The sequence below is a fragment of the Chironomus tepperi genome, unplaced genomic scaffold (assembly GCF_022539635.2).
Source record: "Chironomus tepperi strain 1889 unplaced genomic scaffold, CSIRO-AGI_Ctep_v1 contig_123, whole genome shotgun sequence".
NCBI classification, from domain to species: Eukaryota; Metazoa; Arthropoda; class Insecta; order Diptera; family Chironomidae; genus Chironomus; species Chironomus tepperi.
Window position 1 is genome coordinate 372,473 of NW_027226245.1, and position 19,828 is coordinate 392,300.

The 19,828-nt window shown below is 30.0% G+C and overlaps 3 protein-coding genes across 6 annotated transcripts; 2 read left to right on the top strand and 1 right to left on the bottom strand.

Annotated features, from left to right (window-relative positions):
* Positions 1 to 1,176: 1,176 nt before the first annotated feature.
* On the bottom strand, positions 1,177 to 5,464 carry Pect (phosphoethanolamine cytidylyltransferase). Of its 2 annotated transcripts, XM_070636245.1 has the most exons (8): positions 5,183 to 5,464; positions 4,049 to 4,186; positions 3,569 to 3,681; positions 2,904 to 2,970; positions 2,720 to 2,832; positions 2,572 to 2,601; positions 2,015 to 2,328; positions 1,177 to 1,882 (listed from the first exon to the last, which is right to left on the bottom strand). In XM_070636245.1, the coding sequence occupies exons 1-8, from the start codon at positions 5,233 to 5,235 to the stop codon at positions 1,568 to 1,570; spliced, it is 1,143 nt and encodes a 380-aa protein (XP_070492346.1). In that variant the 5' UTR covers positions 5,236 to 5,464; the 3' UTR covers positions 1,177 to 1,567. The 2 variants fall into 2 exon arrangements, with proteins under 2 accessions (XP_070492346.1, XP_070492347.1); XM_070636246.1 differs by lacking the exon at positions 2,572 to 2,601 and having other exon boundaries at positions 5,183 to 5,463.
* Positions 5,465 to 6,882: 1,418 nt separating this feature from the next.
* Positions 6,883 to 10,086, top strand: NTPase (ectonucleoside triphosphate diphosphohydrolase NTPase). 2 transcript variants are annotated; one of them, XM_070636244.1, is made up of 5 exons: positions 6,883 to 7,066; positions 7,975 to 8,126; positions 8,435 to 8,870; positions 9,033 to 9,713; positions 9,777 to 10,086. In XM_070636244.1, the coding sequence occupies exons 1-5, from the start codon at positions 7,031 to 7,033 to the stop codon at positions 9,876 to 9,878; spliced, it is 1,407 nt and encodes a 468-aa protein (XP_070492345.1). In that variant the 5' UTR covers positions 6,883 to 7,030; the 3' UTR covers positions 9,879 to 10,086. The 2 variants fall into 2 exon arrangements, with proteins under 2 accessions (XP_070492345.1, XP_070492344.1); XM_070636243.1 differs by lacking the exon at positions 6,883 to 7,066 and adding an exon at positions 7,731 to 7,907.
* A 1,147-nt stretch (positions 10,087 to 11,233) lies between these two features.
* Positions 11,234 to 17,657, top strand: LOC139087475 (uncharacterized). Of its 2 annotated transcripts, none has more exons than XM_070636290.1 (3): positions 11,234 to 12,038; positions 12,332 to 13,933; positions 15,508 to 17,657. In XM_070636290.1, the coding sequence occupies exons 1-3, from the start codon at positions 11,413 to 11,415 to the stop codon at positions 17,435 to 17,437; spliced, it is 4,158 nt and encodes a 1,385-aa protein (XP_070492391.1). In that variant the 5' UTR covers positions 11,234 to 11,412; the 3' UTR covers positions 17,438 to 17,657. The 2 variants fall into 2 exon arrangements, with proteins under 2 accessions (XP_070492391.1, XP_070492392.1); XM_070636291.1 differs by having other exon boundaries at positions 11,904 to 12,042; positions 15,508 to 17,655.
* Positions 17,658 to 19,828: the final 2,171 nt, after the last annotated feature.

Here is a 19,828-nt window from a genome sequence, read left to right on the forward strand (position 1 = left end):
TAATTTTGAGAACCTTAGCTGGAACATGTAAAAATGTTTATTATTACATGGTAGGTTACATGGTGTAATAAACCAATGAATCAGAGATGGCTTATCATTTCATATCATGTGTTTTTATCGTTTATTGCTTCAAGTTCTTCACAAAGTTCTTTGGAAAAAAAGAAAAGTGTAGAATTATATTGAAATTTTCTATTTATTCCATGGTCAGGTTAGCTGAGTCAAGTATTCTGCGATGTGGAATATCAAACCTACCATACCATAACTACATATTGTCAACATCCCTTCAGCCTAGATGCTGAGATTAAAAACAAAAATGCGCTAAAAACTCTTAATTTGTTATCGAAAATTTAAAAAAGAATCCCCGAAACAACATTTAGGTAAAAATAGAAAAATTATTCATTATTCAGCAATAAATGGCATGTAATCATGTTATGATGCAAATAAAAACACACAAAGATACCAAAACTATTAGTTGATAAGATAGAACACGAGGCATTTTATGGCAGCATTAATCAATTTCGCGTTTTTGAGGAAGTAAAGTTGGAAATAAAATGACGTTTAATAATTAAAAATTGTTTTAGAAAACTATTAAAGATATAGTCACACGTGACTGACGAGTGTGAATTTTCTCCACACAGAATTCGAATTAAAAGTCAGCCGTCAAAAAATATTTGAAAATAGTGACCTAAAATTGTTTAAAATTTAACGACTAAAATAAATTTGAAAACAAAAAGTCAAATAGATATTTGAAAAATAACGGCCAAAAAAGCAGCTAAAATTTTTTTTAAACCAGTCAATTCCATATTTTGTCCTCTCCTTTACCTTCCACAATACCTGACCATATCCATGACCTATCAAGGACTAACCGGTTCTTAATCTTTTCATAATTTTTAATTCAATATCATCACATCTTCTCGTCTCGTGATTGTGGCTAGAATTATTGAACTTTAGACTTCTGTGTTATTCTGCAAATGGAATTACGTTTTCGCACGACTTCCAACAACAATAATGTGTTAAATGATTTGTCCGTTTCTTGTGACAATTGCTTCTTCTTGATAAAATCGCTCTAAATAGCTGTAAAACTAGTTATCATAGAATCACGTTCTTGTTCCAATTCTGCAAAAAATAAACATTTCTAGATAAATTTAGCAAGACGAGATGAATAGCCACAAGATGTTCAATATTTGTAATATTTTGATTAAAAGTTTTTATTTATGTTTTATGCCATTATTAAATAAGTTCAATAAATACATTATTAGTTCTTTAGCATAAATTTCATCATTTTTTTCATTCGCAAGCCTAAAAGCTTAAGTATATTCACCAATAAATCAATTGTGGAGGAATTTTTAAGTTTCTTCAACTTTAATAGTAAATAAAAAGGAATTTATTTTACATTAAGCAACACGTAGTGAAAGAATAGTAATAGATACATAACAAAATATGAAAAATAACTCCATGAGACATAAACTCATGGACATAGAAAATAAAGATTCTTTTAAATACACGGAAATGAAAAAATAGAAGATTTTGTCAGAAAATAAAATAGAATATAGATAGTTATGGAAGTTTAACCGCATTTTTCAGCAACTTTTGTTGTTCTTTGCATGGCCTCAAAAAGTGCAAGCTCTTTCTCTTCTTTCTTTGAATTACGCTTCTCATAATCTAGCCTATTAATAATGATTCTTTGGACAATTTTCTCAGTTGTCATGTCATTGCCTGAATCGATGATCTTAAATAAGCCCATTTGTTTTGGAATTTCGTACGGATCGCCATGTTGCTCTGATATTTTTGTACGACCGTGACATACAACATCGACTTTGAAATGTTCTAATAAATCTTTGGTGACTTCATAAGGGGCTCCGATAACGACTTCGTTTACGTACTGAAATTAGATATAGGAAATGAATTTTTAAGTTTTGAATTTCAATTAACAATTTAGAGAGTTTAATTACATCAGAAGGTTTTAAATTTAAATCCTAAGATTTATTTGAAACCTCACAGCATAAATTCTTACCTTGCACGCGAGTACACTTAAAACACGTTCATGAAGATTCATAATTGGATAATTTCCACCCTTATATTGATTAACAACGTGATCTGTATGTAATCCAACAATCAAAAAGTCTCCTTGTTCCTTTGCTTTCTCTAAAAAGTCGAGATGTCCAATGTGGAATAAATCAAATGCACCAGCAACATAAACAATTTTGTCACCAGGCTCTGCTGGTTTTCCATTGCTGAATTGATTGATCTTTTGTGTTGTAGGTAAGAATTGTGAACAGCCCGTCCATGGCGACCGTGCGGCATGATCTTGTCCAAGTTTTGAGGGTTCTTGAGGGATAGAATATTTCTTGAGTAATTTATTGAAATGTGCTTGATATGATTAAGTTATGATAATGATAAGGAGAAAGGAATTATTAAGGGTAATTTAAAGGAATCATTCGCTAATGACGGCATCCTTTCCAGACGTCATTAAGGAATGATTCTCAAAAATGAAGAGTGTTAGAACGCGAAAACAGTTTGATTAGTAAAGAAATAAGAGGAATCATGAAAATGTTAAAGTAAAACATTTACTCGCTTGGTTGGTTATATCAAGCCAATTCTCTACCAAAATCATGATGCAAAGCAAAAGCAGGAATAATACAGATAAAAGAAAAATACAGAAATGAGCATAGAAATAAAACACAGAAAGAGCACAAACTCCTTAAAATTCACTACATACCATCTTTTCCCACACTATACTCAGATTCTCCTTGTTGGAAGTGATTACGAGTCATAAGAAGCATTCGTCCAACTAAGTCAGTTGTTGATACACCCTGAGTACGTTGAATTTCCCTAAAAAAAGATGTAGATCATATCATTAGTTGGTGTAAATTTTTTATCAGAACATGTCTATTGCTACTCACTTATATCTGTTTGCTGCCTTTACTAAGTGATACGTGTCATATCCGTCAACTGTTGTAGTAATGTCGTCTATAAAGTATTAAAGATTATGAATTGTTAATCAACATCCGTATTTACGTATTCATGCTTTAATTGATAATTAACGAGTTCAACGCCTTATCAATTGTTACACGAGTGTCTATCATCAATGATTAGAAATATGTGCTGAAAAGTGCTTTGATGACGGACACTCAAAGGTGCTTTTGATTGTTTGTATGGAAAGCTTTTAAGAATAAGTGCACTTAACAATAACATCAATGGATGTTTTAAATCTTGGGATTTAAATAAATCCAATGTTTTAATCTCAAGATTCAATTTATTTCAAATTACTTAATCAGCAAAAATAATTCTGACTACATAATTTGGAAATTCCCAAAAGCACATGGTCCGATAGATGCAAAAATCAGCACACAATCATCAGACTTAAGACTATGTTTACGATACAAATTTCTTATCAACACTTAAAAGTGTGCCTTTAAAAATAGGACCGCAAAAAAAAAGTCACACAACGATAATTGCTACATGACAACAACAACAACAAAGCAGACATTCTATATACAAAATAACTGTCTTGCAATGTTGCGTCAGTTCCAACAAAAATTAAAATTTTTTATCGATTATCACTTACCACCATGCACACAATAATCACATTGATAATCATCGAGAGTTTCTAAGGTCGTCACATATGGCGCATCTTCAACAACTTCATCGACCCATTTGATACCCTTGACCATTTTGTATCTGAAAAAGAAGTGTTGAATGATGATAATAAAAATGTTAGTTTTAATTAGTCATAAATAATAATGAGAATAATAACCGGAATCACCTCTTTGAAATGGAAAACATGAGACGAAACAAAAAAGACGTAATCTCATGATAAGGAATAAAATAAAAAATTGTTTCGTGCCTCAATCTTATCAATCGTGGGGAGTAAAATAATGAATGAGCAAATTTGAACTTAAGACCCGATTCCCGATCGTATGACATTCTGTTATCGCATTAGCATTCCAATAAGAAAAAAATTTCAATGCTTGCGATAAAGACTTAATTATTATTTAATTTTTTTTTTGGAACCGGATAGCATTTAGATGTTATGGCTGATAATTACCGTTCTTCTTGTGTAAATACAGGCGGTCCCTTGTGCTTTGTAATCTCAGCATCATTGTGAATTCCAACAATTAATTTATCTCCCAAAGCCTTTGCTTGCCGTAATGCATTTGCATGTCCAAAATGAACCATGTCATAGCTATAAATAAAACAGAAGAAATTACGAGATGTTTAGTTCCAATGACATTGAGAATATCATGCATTTAAAAATTCGTCAGCAACATCAGTCGACCGGTAAAACAGATTTTAATACAAATAAACGTGCTAATTTATGGAAATGACATTTTGTTGAAGGTACACTTATATTATTTCCTCAATATCAGCAACAACGAGTGAGAAAAAGTGAACTTAATTATATGGCATTGGTTAATTTATTTATGTAATTCATACTTGCACTTTTTGTATGATTATTATGATGCGCTTGTAAGTATAATAACATTTTTATTGCTCACCGTCTGTTTTTTGTTTGTTTATTAAGTATCTTCTTTTCATTAAAGAAACAGACTACTATAAATATTTACTCTATGCTACTCGTTTTAACAAAACTACTACTTATGTGAATAATCAGTCGTAGATAAACACTTGTGACTGGTTTTTTGCCAGTCTGGAATATTTTAAATCATCACTAAGTAGTTTTCGTTAAATCCAAGGCCATTTGTCCTAACAAATCTTATCTGGTCAATAAGCCGTACACAACAACAATCAATAGAAACTAAATCCGCGATTAAACTCCACGCGCCTTTCCGAGAAACTATCAAAAAACGGAAAAACAATCGAGATTCGTCAGATCAGAAACATCACGCCACGGACAAAGTTTTTTTTTTTTTCGCACGCATGTCAAATATATGCCGGCCGAAATTTACAACATCCAGCGATGTACAATTCTTAGTGTAAAAAAATTGCCACTTTGGCACTTGTTCTAATTGTATTGGCTATTTTATGACATTTCCTACAAACTATTTGACTTTGTAAGTGAATTAAAGGGAAAATTTTCTACATTCGATGACTTTTGCGCGCGAGACACAGTGAGAAAGAAAAAAAAATCGATTCAGGAACTTCCCACTTTTTTATAATGTCAAAGTTGACGAATGCATTAATATTTACGATTTAATTTGTATTGATGACATAGACTCACCATCCATCGATCCACACACGCACTTCCTTTTTGTTATTAACTGTCTCGGACATTTTTATATTATTTTAATTAAAATATTTAGTTAGTCACAGTAAAAAAAATAAAAAGTTTGCTCTTAATGATGAAATTTAAGTGTTCCTTCGACAAACGTTCTGATTAGAATGAATTATTTCCGTTTTGTCGTTAAAGTCATAGACTACTGCAATTAATTAAATAGAATATTTGATTTTATTTATGGAAGAAAATTTTTTACGAACAACTTTGTCGAAGTAAAGAACAATAATGACGAATAAATATAATTTTCAAGTGAAAAAATAAGGTATTTTCCAGAGAATGAGCGAGGATTCTCTCTCATTTCGAACATAGAATGACTCAATACTCTCCCGAGTAGCATATGCTGGCTAGATGGTTTCTTATTGGAATATATGTTTTTCACAGTATGCTTTGTTTTTAACCGTTAAATTTTTTGAATTAAATACCTGTTCTTTAAATTTCAAAAACTTTTATTTTTTAAATTAGGAATTTGCAGCCTCAGTAGAAAATTGTAGTCAGTTGCTTTCAGTATTAAATGCAGTAAACACAATCTCGGGAAGAATAATCAATAATTAGAATGAAGTGCTTTAGTAAACAGGTAAACAGCCGATTAATTACGCAGGCAAAAAATGGAATCAAAACAGATCTTTGAAGCTGATACATTTGTATGCAGCTTTAATTAGTAATTGATTGTAAACAATACAGCTTGGAATTTGAATTGCTTCTTAATTTTTCATATTTTTTGATTATCAGAATTTAACGACTTTTCATTATTCAAATATTCCTACAATTTCCAACATTTTTTTTGCATATTTTTCAAATTTTTCAAATACGTTAAATTCTATGCTTCCTTAATTCAGTATTTTCCATTAATTAAATCATGAATAACTGTGAATAACAATCAAAATACAGCAAAATACTGCAAAATTTCATAACAAATGAAGTCATACATTCTTCGATTAATCACTGAATTATCATGTCCATGACTCATCCATGCAACTTAGTTGGTACTATATAGTATTTTATGGCTCGGCAAATCTCTCTCAATTCGAAATCGTGAGAGTAAAAAAATCATCTGATTTTCAAAATCTTATAAGAATTTTAACGAATTTTCATAAGATTTTTGACATGATTCGTCATTCTGATGAAAGAACTTTCTGCCGTTCCTGCAATTCTTGCTAATTTTAATAACAAACACCAAAGGTGCTATTTATTTTAGCAAATATTATTAAAAATTCTCTTTATTGCGACTTGAAGCATGCGTACTATCTTCGAAAATTAAATTATGCCCGTCTACAGAGCATTACACTTTTGAACATCAGCCAACTGTTTCAATTTTGTATACAATACACAGATATATGTGTTAATTCATGGTCAAATATGAAAAAAAATTTGCAATATCAGTCAAGATTATCTTTTTAATCGTAAATTATATCACAAAAGTCAGTGAGACAGATCTGATAAGTTGAGTATGTGCAGGATGTATGACTGTATTTTAAAATGATATAATATTGCTGCAATCTAATCTTATTAGACTGTATAAATATACGGAAAACACTTTTAAATTGTTTGCATGTATAGAGCACATTATTACTACTACGCTGACTACTACTTACTTATCGTTTCCACTTAAGAATTTTAAAATATTGTTTGCCCATTTTTTTTGTTTTTCTCATTTAGTTTCTATCGTTTCAAACGTAATGGTCGAATATTATTGATACACAATCGACTAATGACATTAGTTTGCATAGCAATTAAAAGACAAACATAAATTAGTTATTATAAAAGTGCCTCATAATATAATTAACAATCAATATGCCTAGTAAAAATGATAGTTTAAGAAAGCGTAAGGTGAGACTTGAGAATCATGGATCAAAGTTCAATAAATTAATAAATCTTTTCTTGGATGTTATGAAATATCATGCAAGAACCTTGAAAATAGTTGCGGAACCGGCATTTAAAAATTCTGTTCTATTATTACTAATAATTGACATAGTACTTTGTGTAATTATGCTCTTATAGACAACACCCGACGAGTCATAAATATTAATTCATTATCTTTTATCTGTAAATGACAAGATAAAGGCTTTTAATTATTCAAAAGTATTGGAATTAGTTGCAAAATCATTTGGTGTGCATGACTGTAAAGCATGTTGCGAACACAACATAACATAACATTTTAAAATTTAAAAAAATTCAACGGTTTTCAAAAATTTAATAATTTAACGGTTTTCAAAAATTCAAGTTTCTAAAATAAATCCAACGTCAATTATGGTCATTTTTTCATGGATTGAATGTGATTTTATGCTAATTTTAATCTAATTAAGCTAATTGGAGCACATTTTTATCAACCTAACATCCCATGAAAGCAATTTGCTTCCTACAGACAAGCCAAACATAGAGCAACAACTTTATTTCCAAGAATATTTGCTAATAATTTCACGCAGACAGAAAAAGCTTTTTTTGAGCTTTATAAATACAATTCTCTCTCAACTTGCTTTTATAAAATTTTCATTTATCCATAAAGGAATTTGTATTCTCCTTGTTTATTTAGTGATTTTTCATTTTATCGATTAAATTAGTAATTTAGTGGAAGTTTAATTGTTATATATGTTAAAACAAGTTAATGCACAACAGGAAAAATGGAAATTTCGATGTTAAAATGAAAAATTCAGATTACGAATACGAACTCGTAATAACTTTTTAATTTAATACATATTTAATGTTCTTTAATCAAATTTTTATCTTTATATTTTTAGCTGATTCAAGACAGTCACGACAAGTCGGAGACTCGATCGATCAGGAAGAAGATTCACGATAAACATGGTCCAAAAACGAGTCAAAATGCTGGCCTATTATTTAGTTTTATGTGCCTAGTTGTCACTGTAACAATTTTGATAATTTTCTTTGGGTATGTTGACATTCTATGTGCTGTTTATTGGTTTATGTCCAAATTTGGATTATACTTATCTATTTCGAAATGATGACGTGCAGATTTTGAGAATTATTATATAATTCGGTCTGCAATTTTAGTAATTAATGTTGAAATACACGTATTAGATTCTTATAAGTATTTATTATAATACATCCAAAACTCATCACACATTCATAATAATTAAATTTCCTATAAATCATTAACAAGTCAGTCACTTCTCTACAATTTAAATAGAAGATAGCCTTGATATCAAAATCATTAATTATATTCTTTAATATTTCCAGCATATACACAGACTCATTACATCCCATTATCGATACAATCGCAACACAACTCGGATATTCCGAGAAGCAATATGGAGCAATTTTTGATGCTGGATCAACTGGAAGTCGTGTATTGGCATTTGAATTTCATAAAGCCTACCTTGACGGACGATTAGTATTAGATAATGAATTATTTAAGGAATTGAAGCCGGGTCTTTCGTCATTGACGCCTGAAAAAGGAGCACTGCAGATTAAGCAGCTGTTGGACGAAGCAAAAAAATTCATTCCCGAGCAATATTGGTCAAATACGCCGGTAGCTTTAAAAGCTACTGCTGGTTTGAGAATGTTAGGTGCCAGTAAATCAGAAGCAATTCTTCAAGCTGTCCGTGAAGTTTTAGGCGAGTCTGGATTCCAAACAAATGATCATTCCGTTGAAATAATGGATGGAACTGACGAGGTAAATATCAACATTTAAAATAATAAAAATTCCACGACCTATCACAATGTCCCATGAGTTAGAAAATTATTTATCCAACAGAAACGATCTCGTATCGTTCATGATATTCAGGCGTTGTGCATACACGCTGTCAAATGTAATCTGATTAATTATCAATTTTAGGGAATCTTCTCTTGGTTTACTGTCAATTACTTATCTAATCGCTTAACTTCGAGAAATACAGCAGCCGCACTTGATTTAGGTGGCGGTTCCACTCAAGTTACTTACGAGTTGAATGAAATTCAACCGAGTTACAAGGATTTTATTCACCCTGTGCCTGTTTTTAATTCGGAAGTAAATGTCTTTACAAATAGCTATCTTGGACTTGGATTAATGGCTCTAAGACATGCTGTGATTACTTATCAGAAGGCTGATAATCAGACATCATTTGAAAATGAATGTGTTAATCCAATTGTTAAGAATAAATCATGGATTTATCAAAATAATGAATATTCTGTATCTGGAAAGGAGAATAAGAAGGCATCGCCTGAGAATCCTGAAGTTGATTTTGAAACATGTGTGGAATCAGTTAAACGTCAAGTTATGCCACTTTTAAAGCCAAAGCCAATTCGTTTACAAGAGCATATTATTAATGCTTTTTCATACTATTATGATCGTGCAATAGAAACAGGAATGGTTGATCCATTTTTAGGTGGTGAAGTGACTGTTGCTGACTTTACAAAGAAGGCTCGTGAGTCATGTGCAACAGCAAATACAGATCAGCCATTTATGTGCTTAGATCTCGTCTACATATCAGTTCTTCTTCAGGACGGCTTTGGTCTAAAGCCACAGACAAATATCAGAGTAAGTTTTGCTTAGTTCCATTGCTGTTGACGGATGTGCTATTATTTTTTTCTTTTTGTTTAGCTTTTCAAAAAGATTCGTGGACATGAAGTGAGTTGGGCTCTCGGATGCTTCTTCCAGAACTACAATATTTTACAGAAAAAAATGAAGCGTTCATCAAACTAGGACGATCAGCAATAAGGCCATAATCATAAATCACAAAATGACATATACAATGAATATTATTGACACAACTATTCAGCGATTTCACAACTCACCCACCCAACAATGTAGCATGCGACAATTTTCACATTTAATAATTAATAGTTAGACGTACTATAAAAGAAATGAAATAAATCAGAACTATGGGAATTGAGTTTGTCCTTTATTTAAATTTCTTTTTTTTCTTGTGTTAATGTGTAAAACCTGTTGATATTTTATTGATGCGGGTTTTTGATATTGTATTTTTATTATGTGAAATATATACCAAAATGGACAAAGTTCTTGCGAATTGATGGAAATTACAACTGTGGATGAATATTTAACGATTTTCATAAATTTAAAAATTTAACGGAAATTAAGAATTTGAAATATTTTCCCGGAAACATCATATCAATTTGAATTTTTAAAAGTCGTTAAATTTTTCAAACATTTTTGACTATTTTTGTTCCTCATTACACGCGACAATTTAAGTCACAAAAATTCCATTAAAATTTCAGTATTGACGTAATCACCCTAAATTTATTTTTAGAATGATTAGATTATTATTAAATACACTTTTAATAATGACCTCATTAAATACTGCACACTAAATTGTGATTTTAATAAATTTGTACTGTTGGAAACTGGAAAATACCTAATAAAAAAATCCTTGATTCTTGACTTAGTGCAATAAATTTTTTATTATTGTGTAATATTTCATTTATTAATTAATCAATTTAAATCAGAACAATTTAGAATTTATAACATGTAATAACAACATCTGTTCTATTTCACCATTTTCAGCAATATATCGTGAGATAACAGCATCATGTGTGCAATACATTGCTGAAATTTATCTGAAATGTGTAGGATTACGCGTATTAAAATTAATTTTGAAGATCATAAAGGTTAATTAACTGAATTTTATAGTTTTGAATTTTAACGGTTATTTGAAATTTAAAAAATACATTAAAAAATTTAAAAGCTTCCGCGTCAATAAAATTTAATTATTTCATAAATAAAGAAGAATAAAGCTGTTTACACTCTTAAAAAGCATTTTGCAAGCACAGCTGATCGTAAAATTCATTAAGCAGCACAACAACAGAAGAAGCATCAAAACAAATCAAGGAAGGCGTGAAAAACAGAGAAAATGGTGAAAAACTAGCATAAAAAATGCAATGTTATAAAAGAATGATCAGTCAACATAAAGAGAACGAAAAACCATCAACCAATCATAAAACTACAAATACATCCTTGCCTCTCAGTTAAAAATTCATTCTCTGAGCAAGTTAATACATAGAAAAAATATACATTTTTTTTCGTCAGTGTTTTTTGACATTTCGTGTATGAAAGAACTGTTTTTGGACTCGATAAAAACGATATTAACACAAGACTATTGATTTGAAGACGATAAAGTTGTGATTTTGCAATTTTAGATGATAAACAAGTTGATAAAAAGACAAAATAGAAAATAGAGTTGTGAAAAATATTTAAGTTTTGTTTATTTGTCGTGTAAAAAATGATTAGTTCAAAAGAATTAGTTGACAATTTGATAGTAGGCAGTATAGATATGGGTTTTTCGCCTCATACCATGCGCTTACTGGATTTGATTGAAAATAATCAACAAGTGCCATTAAATGATATTGGACTTAATGATCCGATTCAACTATCTATTGCAATATTTAACTATCCAATTATTAAAGACGATCTATATAAAGAGTTTAGTGAAGCCGCCAAACGAATATCCTCAGCAAAATATGCATATTACAAGAAATCAGCAGCATTTAAAGACAATTTTACAAAATTATGTACCGAAACATTTAATAAACATCATCAATCGGATGTACCATTAAGTCATATGGAACAAATTCAAAAGGTCACAAGTGCCATTAAAGTTATCAAATTTATTGGTGAATTATATGTAGCTGATTTTTTTATCAACTGTAATATTGCACATTTTCTGGAAGTTTTGTCAAAAAATATTGTTGAATCAAAAGTGTCTGAAGACTGTCTTGTATGTCTAATTTCAATCATATCAAGTCGTGTTAAAAATGAAGTTAAACTATATAAACACAATGTTCATACAGCAGCGATAGTAAATATTATTACGGATTACGAGAATGAAACATCGAAAATAAAAAGAAAGTAAGTACGTATTTTATTGAATGTGTGGATGGGGGGTTGAGTTACATGATCATGATCTTGGTGTTCTTGGAACATTCTCATGTCTAGTAATTCATGATGTACTTAGTGAATCTTAGATTTCAAGTTACTTCCTTCAAAAGTAGTTACTTGATGAATGTCAAGGTTCTTGTCTTATACTGTACACAATCTTGATTAGTCTTTGAAGATACTCAAGTGACACAGCCCATCTAGACCCCTCACATGCATGTTCTATTAATTTACAATTTATTATTCCTAAACACCTTCTTTCGTAGCTATAAAGACCTTGAAATAATTGAAGCTGTTAATAAAACTATCAAAAATAAATCATTGAAAGGATCAAATAGTCGCTATAATAAGGATACATCCCGAAGTGAAACTGTTCGTCAAACAAAGAAAATTTTTGAAACAATTTTATCCGGCAATATGAATTTATCATATTGTGTCGAGACAGCATATGATGTAAGCATCGTATTTCCTGATTCTTTTGAGAATGAGATGCTTCAATTGTGTTTTGATTATATTAAGAAGACATTTGAAGCACCTGATGAGAATTTAAAAGCCAAATGTTATGAGATTATGAAATTTATTGGAATGTTGTACAGCAATGAAGCTTTAACTAATGATGGTGTTAAAGGAACGATAAATTTTTTAAGTAAATTTGACTCAACCATTTCTGAACCATTAGCAAATGTCATCTTTACTGAGATTTATGATAAAGTTATGGATATTGATGATAAGTTGTTAAAGCAAGTAATTCCTGAAAATTTTCAAAAATTATCAAATGGATCAGCGATTGAGAAAGAACCTGAAATAAGCAATAATATTGTGAATGTTAAAGAAGAAGTGGAAATTCCAATGGCAAGAAAGACGTCAACACCAGATTTAGTTCCATCGAATCGACACTCAATATGTGAAAATATCAATGTTGTCAATGTCAATGATCCGATTGAAAAATTTAAGGAATTGTTAATTAAATTATCACCAACAAATGTCGCGTATATCTTGAGAGAAACATCAACTATTAAATTTTCAACTGGCGAAGATACAATCAAAGAATTGGCAACACAATTGATTGAACATGCTGTTAACAAAACAGCATTGATAAAATCGATCACGCAAGTTGCTGTTAAGCTACCAGACACAATTGTACCACATTTTAATACAAGTTTAATGAAAAAGCATTTAAGAGCTTTAATATCATCGAGAATTATTGGATGTTCGGAAAGAGAATCAGTTGCTTATGGACAACTCATTAAAGAGCTTCATTCCGCCAATTATTATGATAGATTTGATATAATTATTTTATTGGACAATTTTACTGACAATTTTAATCATGATCGGACCGCATTGACCTCACTTTTGCAATTCATTGATGAGTTCAAGGACATTTTGGTTGGTAAAAAGCTGTCAAAAAATATGAAATTAAAGTTAATTAATATTTCGGCAAAATTAACTACTAAAATGGGTGAAGAAAGTGACGAAGATTTTAAGGAAACAATATCAAATGCCATAAAAATCCTTAATTCCGAAACCCGTACACAAAGTGAAAGTTCATCGACTCCCAAAAAGGAAATTAACAACAATTATAAAATTAATGGAGATGCTACTTCTTATAGATCAGAAAGCTTCAGTCAAAGTGAAAATTCATCACCATCGCCAATTCAATTGCCACCAATGCACATACCGCCACCAAAAATGTTCCTTCCACCACCAAATCTTGTGTTTGTGGCACCTAAAAATGCATTTGATATCATGGAGAATCGAAATACTTGGCCAAGCTTAGAAAATAAAGACAAACAACAGATTAGCTATAAAACTGTTGTCGACGTGAAAAGTGATGACGATTTAAGCATTCGACAATCCGGTTCTCCAAGGTAAGTAATACAAACAAAATCCAAATAAAATTAGCAACTCTAGAAACATCAAAAAGACTTTAAATTTATGGATTTACATCATCTCGTGTGTGATTTTGGCACATTTAACTAGATTTTGGCTCACTTATTTTCACTATTAATTAAACATAATAAATGCGCCTTATCATATGGGAATTCTCTTATCAATATTTACTCAATGTTGAGATTATTTAGTAAACAAATTAATTAGGTATGTGGTAAGTAAATGGTGCCGAATAGAGATTGGAAATTGCCAAAGAGCACAAAGAAATTCTTAGTATTTTTTGGAATATTTCTGGAAATAAGAGCCGATTTGATAAGAAAAAAGATGTCAACAACCTCGACCTTGACTCATTTCGAAATTATGAAAGATTTTTAAGTCACACAGTATTCAGAACGAAGAGATTGGGAAATGTCAAAAGTATTTAATTATTCTAAGAAGTTGTTCTTATTTGGATAGACATTTAATTGATGTTATTTGAATTATTAATGAAACAACTTTACATTGTTTATAGTGAGTTAGTGGCGAGAAATTCCTATTAAATTATGTTAACATTTAGATTGAGTTGTTCTACAATGTTTAAAACATATTCTATACTGGAAAATATTTCAAAATTTCTCAAAAAATTTGAATTTTAGGAATTTTTGAACATTTTCTGAAAGCCGTTAAAATTTGTCAAAAAATTTGAATTTTTGAAAATCGTTAAATTTTGTCTATAAATTTGAATTTTTGAAAACCGTTGAACGTCAATTCTGAATTTTTGAACACAATAAATTTTTGAATTTGAATTTTTTAAAACCGTTAAAGTGGTTTAAAAACTCAAATTTATTTTTAAATTTTTGAATCTTTGAAAACCGTTAACTTTGATCTTTATATTTTATTAAGTAGGCATTTCGAGTTTTTAATTAATTTTTTTAGTGTGTAACAATATCACAACTTCTAAACTATTACTACGCTCTAGTTACAGCTGACTAAAACGGAATTAAGATAAAATATTTTGATAAAGTTTCACCAACTAAAAACTGACTATTTTGATGAACAACAAATCATAGAAAATTCCCATAGTAAAATTTTCGTCATGAAGTTCCCAATAATAATAACAAAGTTATTTTCAGCATGCTTAAATGAATCACTTTAAAATTGCTTAGTAAGAAAATATTTTAAATGCCAATGACATGTAAATGAATGTTTGTAAATACTAAATTTTAAATTTTGTTCTAATTTGCGCTATGCTTAATAATATTATGCATTGGATCGAATTTTTGGATAGTTTAACGGTCAAAAAATATTTGAAAATTTTAACGGTCATTTTTGAAAAATTCAAAAGTAAAAAATTTTAAAAAATGTAACGGCTTTAAATGGTTTTTAAATTCCAAAAATCAGGCACTTACCTGTGCTGAACAATCTTAAATTCACGTAAATCTCTGATAAAATTTCAAGGTTATTCCTTTACTTCAGACAAACATTTTAATCAACAAAACAGTCTGCTGATGTTGTTGCTTATTAAAATTTTGGAAAAACCATTGACATTTATTCTTTTTTACACTATTTTTAGCTCTGTGTCGATAAGTCTACAGGAGATCGAAATGGAATCAGATGAGTTTTATGATACGGCATCAAATGCAGAAAGCTTAGCATATGAACTGAAAAATGACATTGAAAGTGAAAGTGCTTATTCAAGTCTTATTGAAGCACGTGTGAGTAAGGAAGACATCTTCAAAAACATCATCCAGTACCAATTTTCGTACAATATTGAAGCGATTGAGAATTTTGCTGTGCTATTCATAAATCGTGGAATGAAATGTAAAAATAGTGGATATATGAGCTTAATTGAGGAGATTCATGACGGATTGAAAGAAAATGAAGAACTTTTTGGGAAATTTATTGTAATTTTAGAGAAAAAATTTCTGGAATTTATTCAAAATTTACCAAAAGCCGGCATGGAACTGTCGAACAGTGACAAACGGAAGAACTTACAACTTATTTTATTAATTGGTGAATTTTACAATATGGGATTTATGAAAAATCAAACATTTATAGCATGTCTTGAGATACTTTTGAAAAACATTGGAACCGATCATCAAATTACACTTTTTCATCAATTAATTAAAATAACATTTGATAAAATTATACAAAATGGCATCACAAATGTAATTAAAATATTTATGGACACGATGGCTAAAAAACTTCCAACAATTGCCGATCCAAAAGATCGAAATTTAGCATCATGGGAACTTTTTGTAACAATGAAAATTTTAATATATCGTCAACAAAAGGCACAAATGCAATGTCCAGTGACATTCTTTAAAATGTTTATAACAAATTTGAATGAGGAGACGATCGTGATGAAATTAGAGGAACTAAAATATGGATATTCCTTTAAAAAAGAACAAATTATGGAAATTGTTGATTTTTTTCTTATAACTGCCATTTCAAGCTTCCAATCAGCCGTTTATGTCAAGTTAGCTGACGAACTACATGCAATTAAGTCAGCAACTGACGAAAGCTTTACATTTCAAAAGCATATGGAATTTAAGCTACATGACGTCATCAAAAATATCCTTACAGACATCAAAAATGAAAGTAATATGATTGAATTATTTAAAATGACGTCATTTGTCGGTGATTTATTTGTTGGAAATGTAGCATCAATTTATCTTGTTTTATGTATATTGGAAATGCTTTTGGAAAAGGAAGTACAAAGTAAGAAGATTGTTGACTGTATTAAAATATTGTTGCAAAAAGTTGGATATAAAATTGATATGGAAAGTGTCTTGATCCTCGAGAAGTTCTTTATGTTCTTTAAGCAAGTCATCAAGTGTGATAAAGGATATCGTCGTGTGACTTATAAAGAATTAATTGACCTGAGGATGAACAATTGGCATCGAATGGAAAATGAACGAAATTTGGAAGTGATTGAGGAGCTTTTTGGGAAACTGACACATGGAAATTTTATTCAAATTTCATTTTTAACATGCGGAATTTTGTCAAAAAATTTTGAACTTATTGAATTATTTGTGAAATTAATATGGAAATTTATCTTAATGAATTCTGAGTCTGTGCTGTTATATGCCAAATTGTCGAGTGCAATTTCAAATTATAATGAAGGATTTAGAACAACATTGATGTTATTTATGAAGCAACGTAATGAAACTTTTAAAATTATTTGTCATGAACCAATTGTCCCGGATGAAGCCAAGTCTAAATTGTCATCTGTTATGATGTTTATGTCGTACCTTTATGCATTTGACTTTTGTGAAGATGATGATATTGGACTGTGGATACATCCGTCATTTACCAAGCAATTAACAATGGGACAATGTAATGAGATCACACATATTTTGGGGACGAAAATTAATGAATCAAAGAATAATGAATTATTGAGGGCATTTGTGGCATTGATGGAGTTTCATTCACGTGAAAATTTGTTTGCTGTTATCAAAAGTGTCAAGAATGAACTTATGGATTTGGTAAATTTGAAATAACTTTTTTTTGATGTGCATTTTCCTTGAAAGAAGGAATTTTTATGCATTTTCAACGACTTTTTGAAATTTGAAGATTTAACTACTAAAACGTATTTTTCAAATTTGAATTTTTTAATGAATTTTTTCAAGTTTGAACTTTTAACGTACTTTTTAAATTCAAATTTCTAATGACTCTTTGTTGAATTTGAATTTTTAACGTATTTTTCAAATTCAAATTTTTAATGACTTTTTGTTGAATTTGAATTTCTTGAATTTGAATTTTTCAACGTATTTTTCAAATTCAAATTTTTAATGACTTTTTGTTGAATTTGAATTTTTCAACGTATTTTTAAAATTCAAATTTTTCATGACTTTTTGTTGAATTTGAATTTTTCAACGTATTTTTCAAATTTGAATTTTGAAAACATAATTTTTTAACAAATTTTTTCCTTTGATTTATTCACAGCCTAAATCCATTTCCTTTATTTCCTATTCAAATTCAAGAATACTCTAATTAATAATAATATTAATTCTCAAATCATGGAAATGCTTGTGATTTTTATGTGCCTTAAATACTTTACAAGAACAAAAAGAAGAATAAAGACATTTATTTACTGTTTTTTACTGTTTAACAGTTAATGGAAGAAGCATTAGTGATTTTTGCAATAAAATGTTCAATAATATACACAAAAACATGTGTTATTACTGTACAATTGAATACTTTTCAGATTCCTTATCAATTCTTGTTATTGATTGATTAGATACAAAAAGTTTATGTTTTGAGTTTGTTAAGATAAGAAAAGTTGGGTGGGTTATGGAATTTATTGACCAAAAATGACGATCTTGACTTTAAGAGTGGCTGTTGATTGGCTTTATCAAATTTGGGTTTGGACTATCTAATGGTAGTGGTGGGCAGCCTGTGTGCCGAAATTTACCATTAAGGTGCGCCTACATGAACCGTATGTCGTGTGAGGTTTTGATCGAGGCTTATCACCAATGTGTGCCGCGGAAAGGGGTTTGTCAAGAGCCCACCTTCTTCTGGCTACGCCCCTGCCCACCACTGATGTACGGCATGGATTTCAGTTTTCAAAATTGTCCAAAAAATGCTTTTAACGCCCTGAATTCCGTTTTGCCAATTTTTCATGCAATTGCAGCTGCTGTTCTTCTTATCAGCACGTAATAATGAATATTATGCAAAACCATCCAAGCAGTCTAGCTTCGTTGCTTACGAATTATCATTAAAACCCGAAAAACACCCGGATGTCTGTTGTGGTGATTTCGCACATGCCGTCTGACTAGACAATGAAATTTAATTCATATTTGCAATAAAATCAAATGATCAGTCTAAACATCGAGTCAGAATGGAAATATGAACGAGTTGTATCGTGTTGCATTCAGAAAGGAACCGATAACAGAAGTAAGCAGTTATTTATTTACAATTATAAATTTATGGGTGGGACACATGAGTGTTACTTAAAATATAAACAATTTAAGGCAGATTGTGTAAATAATGAGCGGAGATGACTAAGATAAGCACAACAACAATAAAATAACAGAAAAACAATTGTTACACAGATGTTGAGTGATGTTGATGTAAAATTAACGGTCATGAGAAATTTGAACTTCAGTTTTTGAGGGAAAAAAATAACGGACAAAAAATATTTGAATTTGAAATGAAGAAAACTTTTGAGGGGTTTTTTGTGCGTTATGGAAATTTTGAGAATTTTCTTTTGGTGATTTCAGAAAGTAATAACGCGCGCCTTAATAAAATAGGCTGATTGTAAGTTCACTCATTAATGTCTTCCGTAGAAATTGAAAAATAGAAGATTTTTCACTACTTTTTGCAGTCGTTTTGATTGTATAATTGATGGGGTTTGTTACACAAATGTATGTTTAATTTGTTACAAAATTACAGATTCCCCTACTCCTATATAAATGAATAACCCCTTCTTAAATGGTCTGTAACACAGAATTTCAACAAAAATCATTTGGCGCCAAAAATTGTTTTCCGTCTTTTCTCGCACTTTAATTTCCATTTTCTTTAAAATTTCCTTTGTGATATCTCTCTTGTGCATTAATTTTTAATGGGGAGTCTTTTAAATATATTGTCAAGTTTAGGGCAGAGGTCAAAATATATTCTAATTTTATAACGTTCACTTCAGATTTGAATAATATTTATTATTTATAGTTGAAAACCCCTTTTCATACAAAAGTTCAGTTTGTTTTTGAACTTTGAAGAATAAACATTACTTTAAGTAAATTTAATTAAATCCAATTGGACTTAGTTACATTTAAACCGCAGTTACCAAAGAGGAGAATTCCAAGAATTCGAAAATTCACATTTGAAAAGACATCACTTATAAACATCCTTAAAGATTCAAGCAAAAGACATCGCCAACTATTTATTCACAA

What these genes read in the sequence shown, in the direction of transcription:
- Pect (XM_070636245.1), bottom strand. Translation starts at nt 5,235, where the DNA reads ATGTCCGAGACAGTTAATAACAAAAAGGAAGTGCGTGTGTGGATCGAT. An exon ending in TGATTATTGTGTGCATGGTG is followed by an intron (nt 2,971 to 3,568) that starts GTAAGTGATAAT and finishes AATACTTTATAG; the next exon opens with ACGACATTACTACAACAGTT. An exon ending in TGATATAACCAACCAAGCGA is followed by an intron (nt 2,329 to 2,571) that starts GTAAATGTTTTA and finishes CTATCCCTCAAG; the next exon opens with AACCCTCAAAACTTGGACAA.
- LOC139087475 (XM_070636290.1), top strand. Translation starts at nt 11,413, where the DNA reads ATGATTAGTTCAAAAGAATTAGTTGACAATTTGATAGTAGGCAGTATA. An exon ending in ACATCGAAAATAAAAAGAAA is followed by an intron (nt 12,039 to 12,331) that starts GTAAGTACGTAT and finishes CTTCTTTCGTAG; the next exon opens with CTATAAAGACCTTGAAATAA. An exon ending in CGACAATCCGGTTCTCCAAG is followed by an intron (nt 13,934 to 15,507) that starts GTAAGTAATACA and finishes CACTATTTTTAG; the next exon opens with CTCTGTGTCGATAAGTCTAC.
- NTPase (XM_070636243.1), top strand. Translation starts at nt 7,842, where the DNA reads ATGCACAACAGGAAAAATGGAAATTTCGATGTTAAAATGAAAAATTCA. An exon ending in TAATGGATGGAACTGACGAG is followed by an intron (nt 8,871 to 9,032) that starts GTAAATATCAAC and finishes TATCAATTTTAG; the next exon opens with GGAATCTTCTCTTGGTTTAC. An exon ending in AGCCACAGACAAATATCAGA is followed by an intron (nt 9,714 to 9,776) that starts GTAAGTTTTGCT and finishes CTTTTTGTTTAG; the next exon opens with CTTTTCAAAAAGATTCGTGG.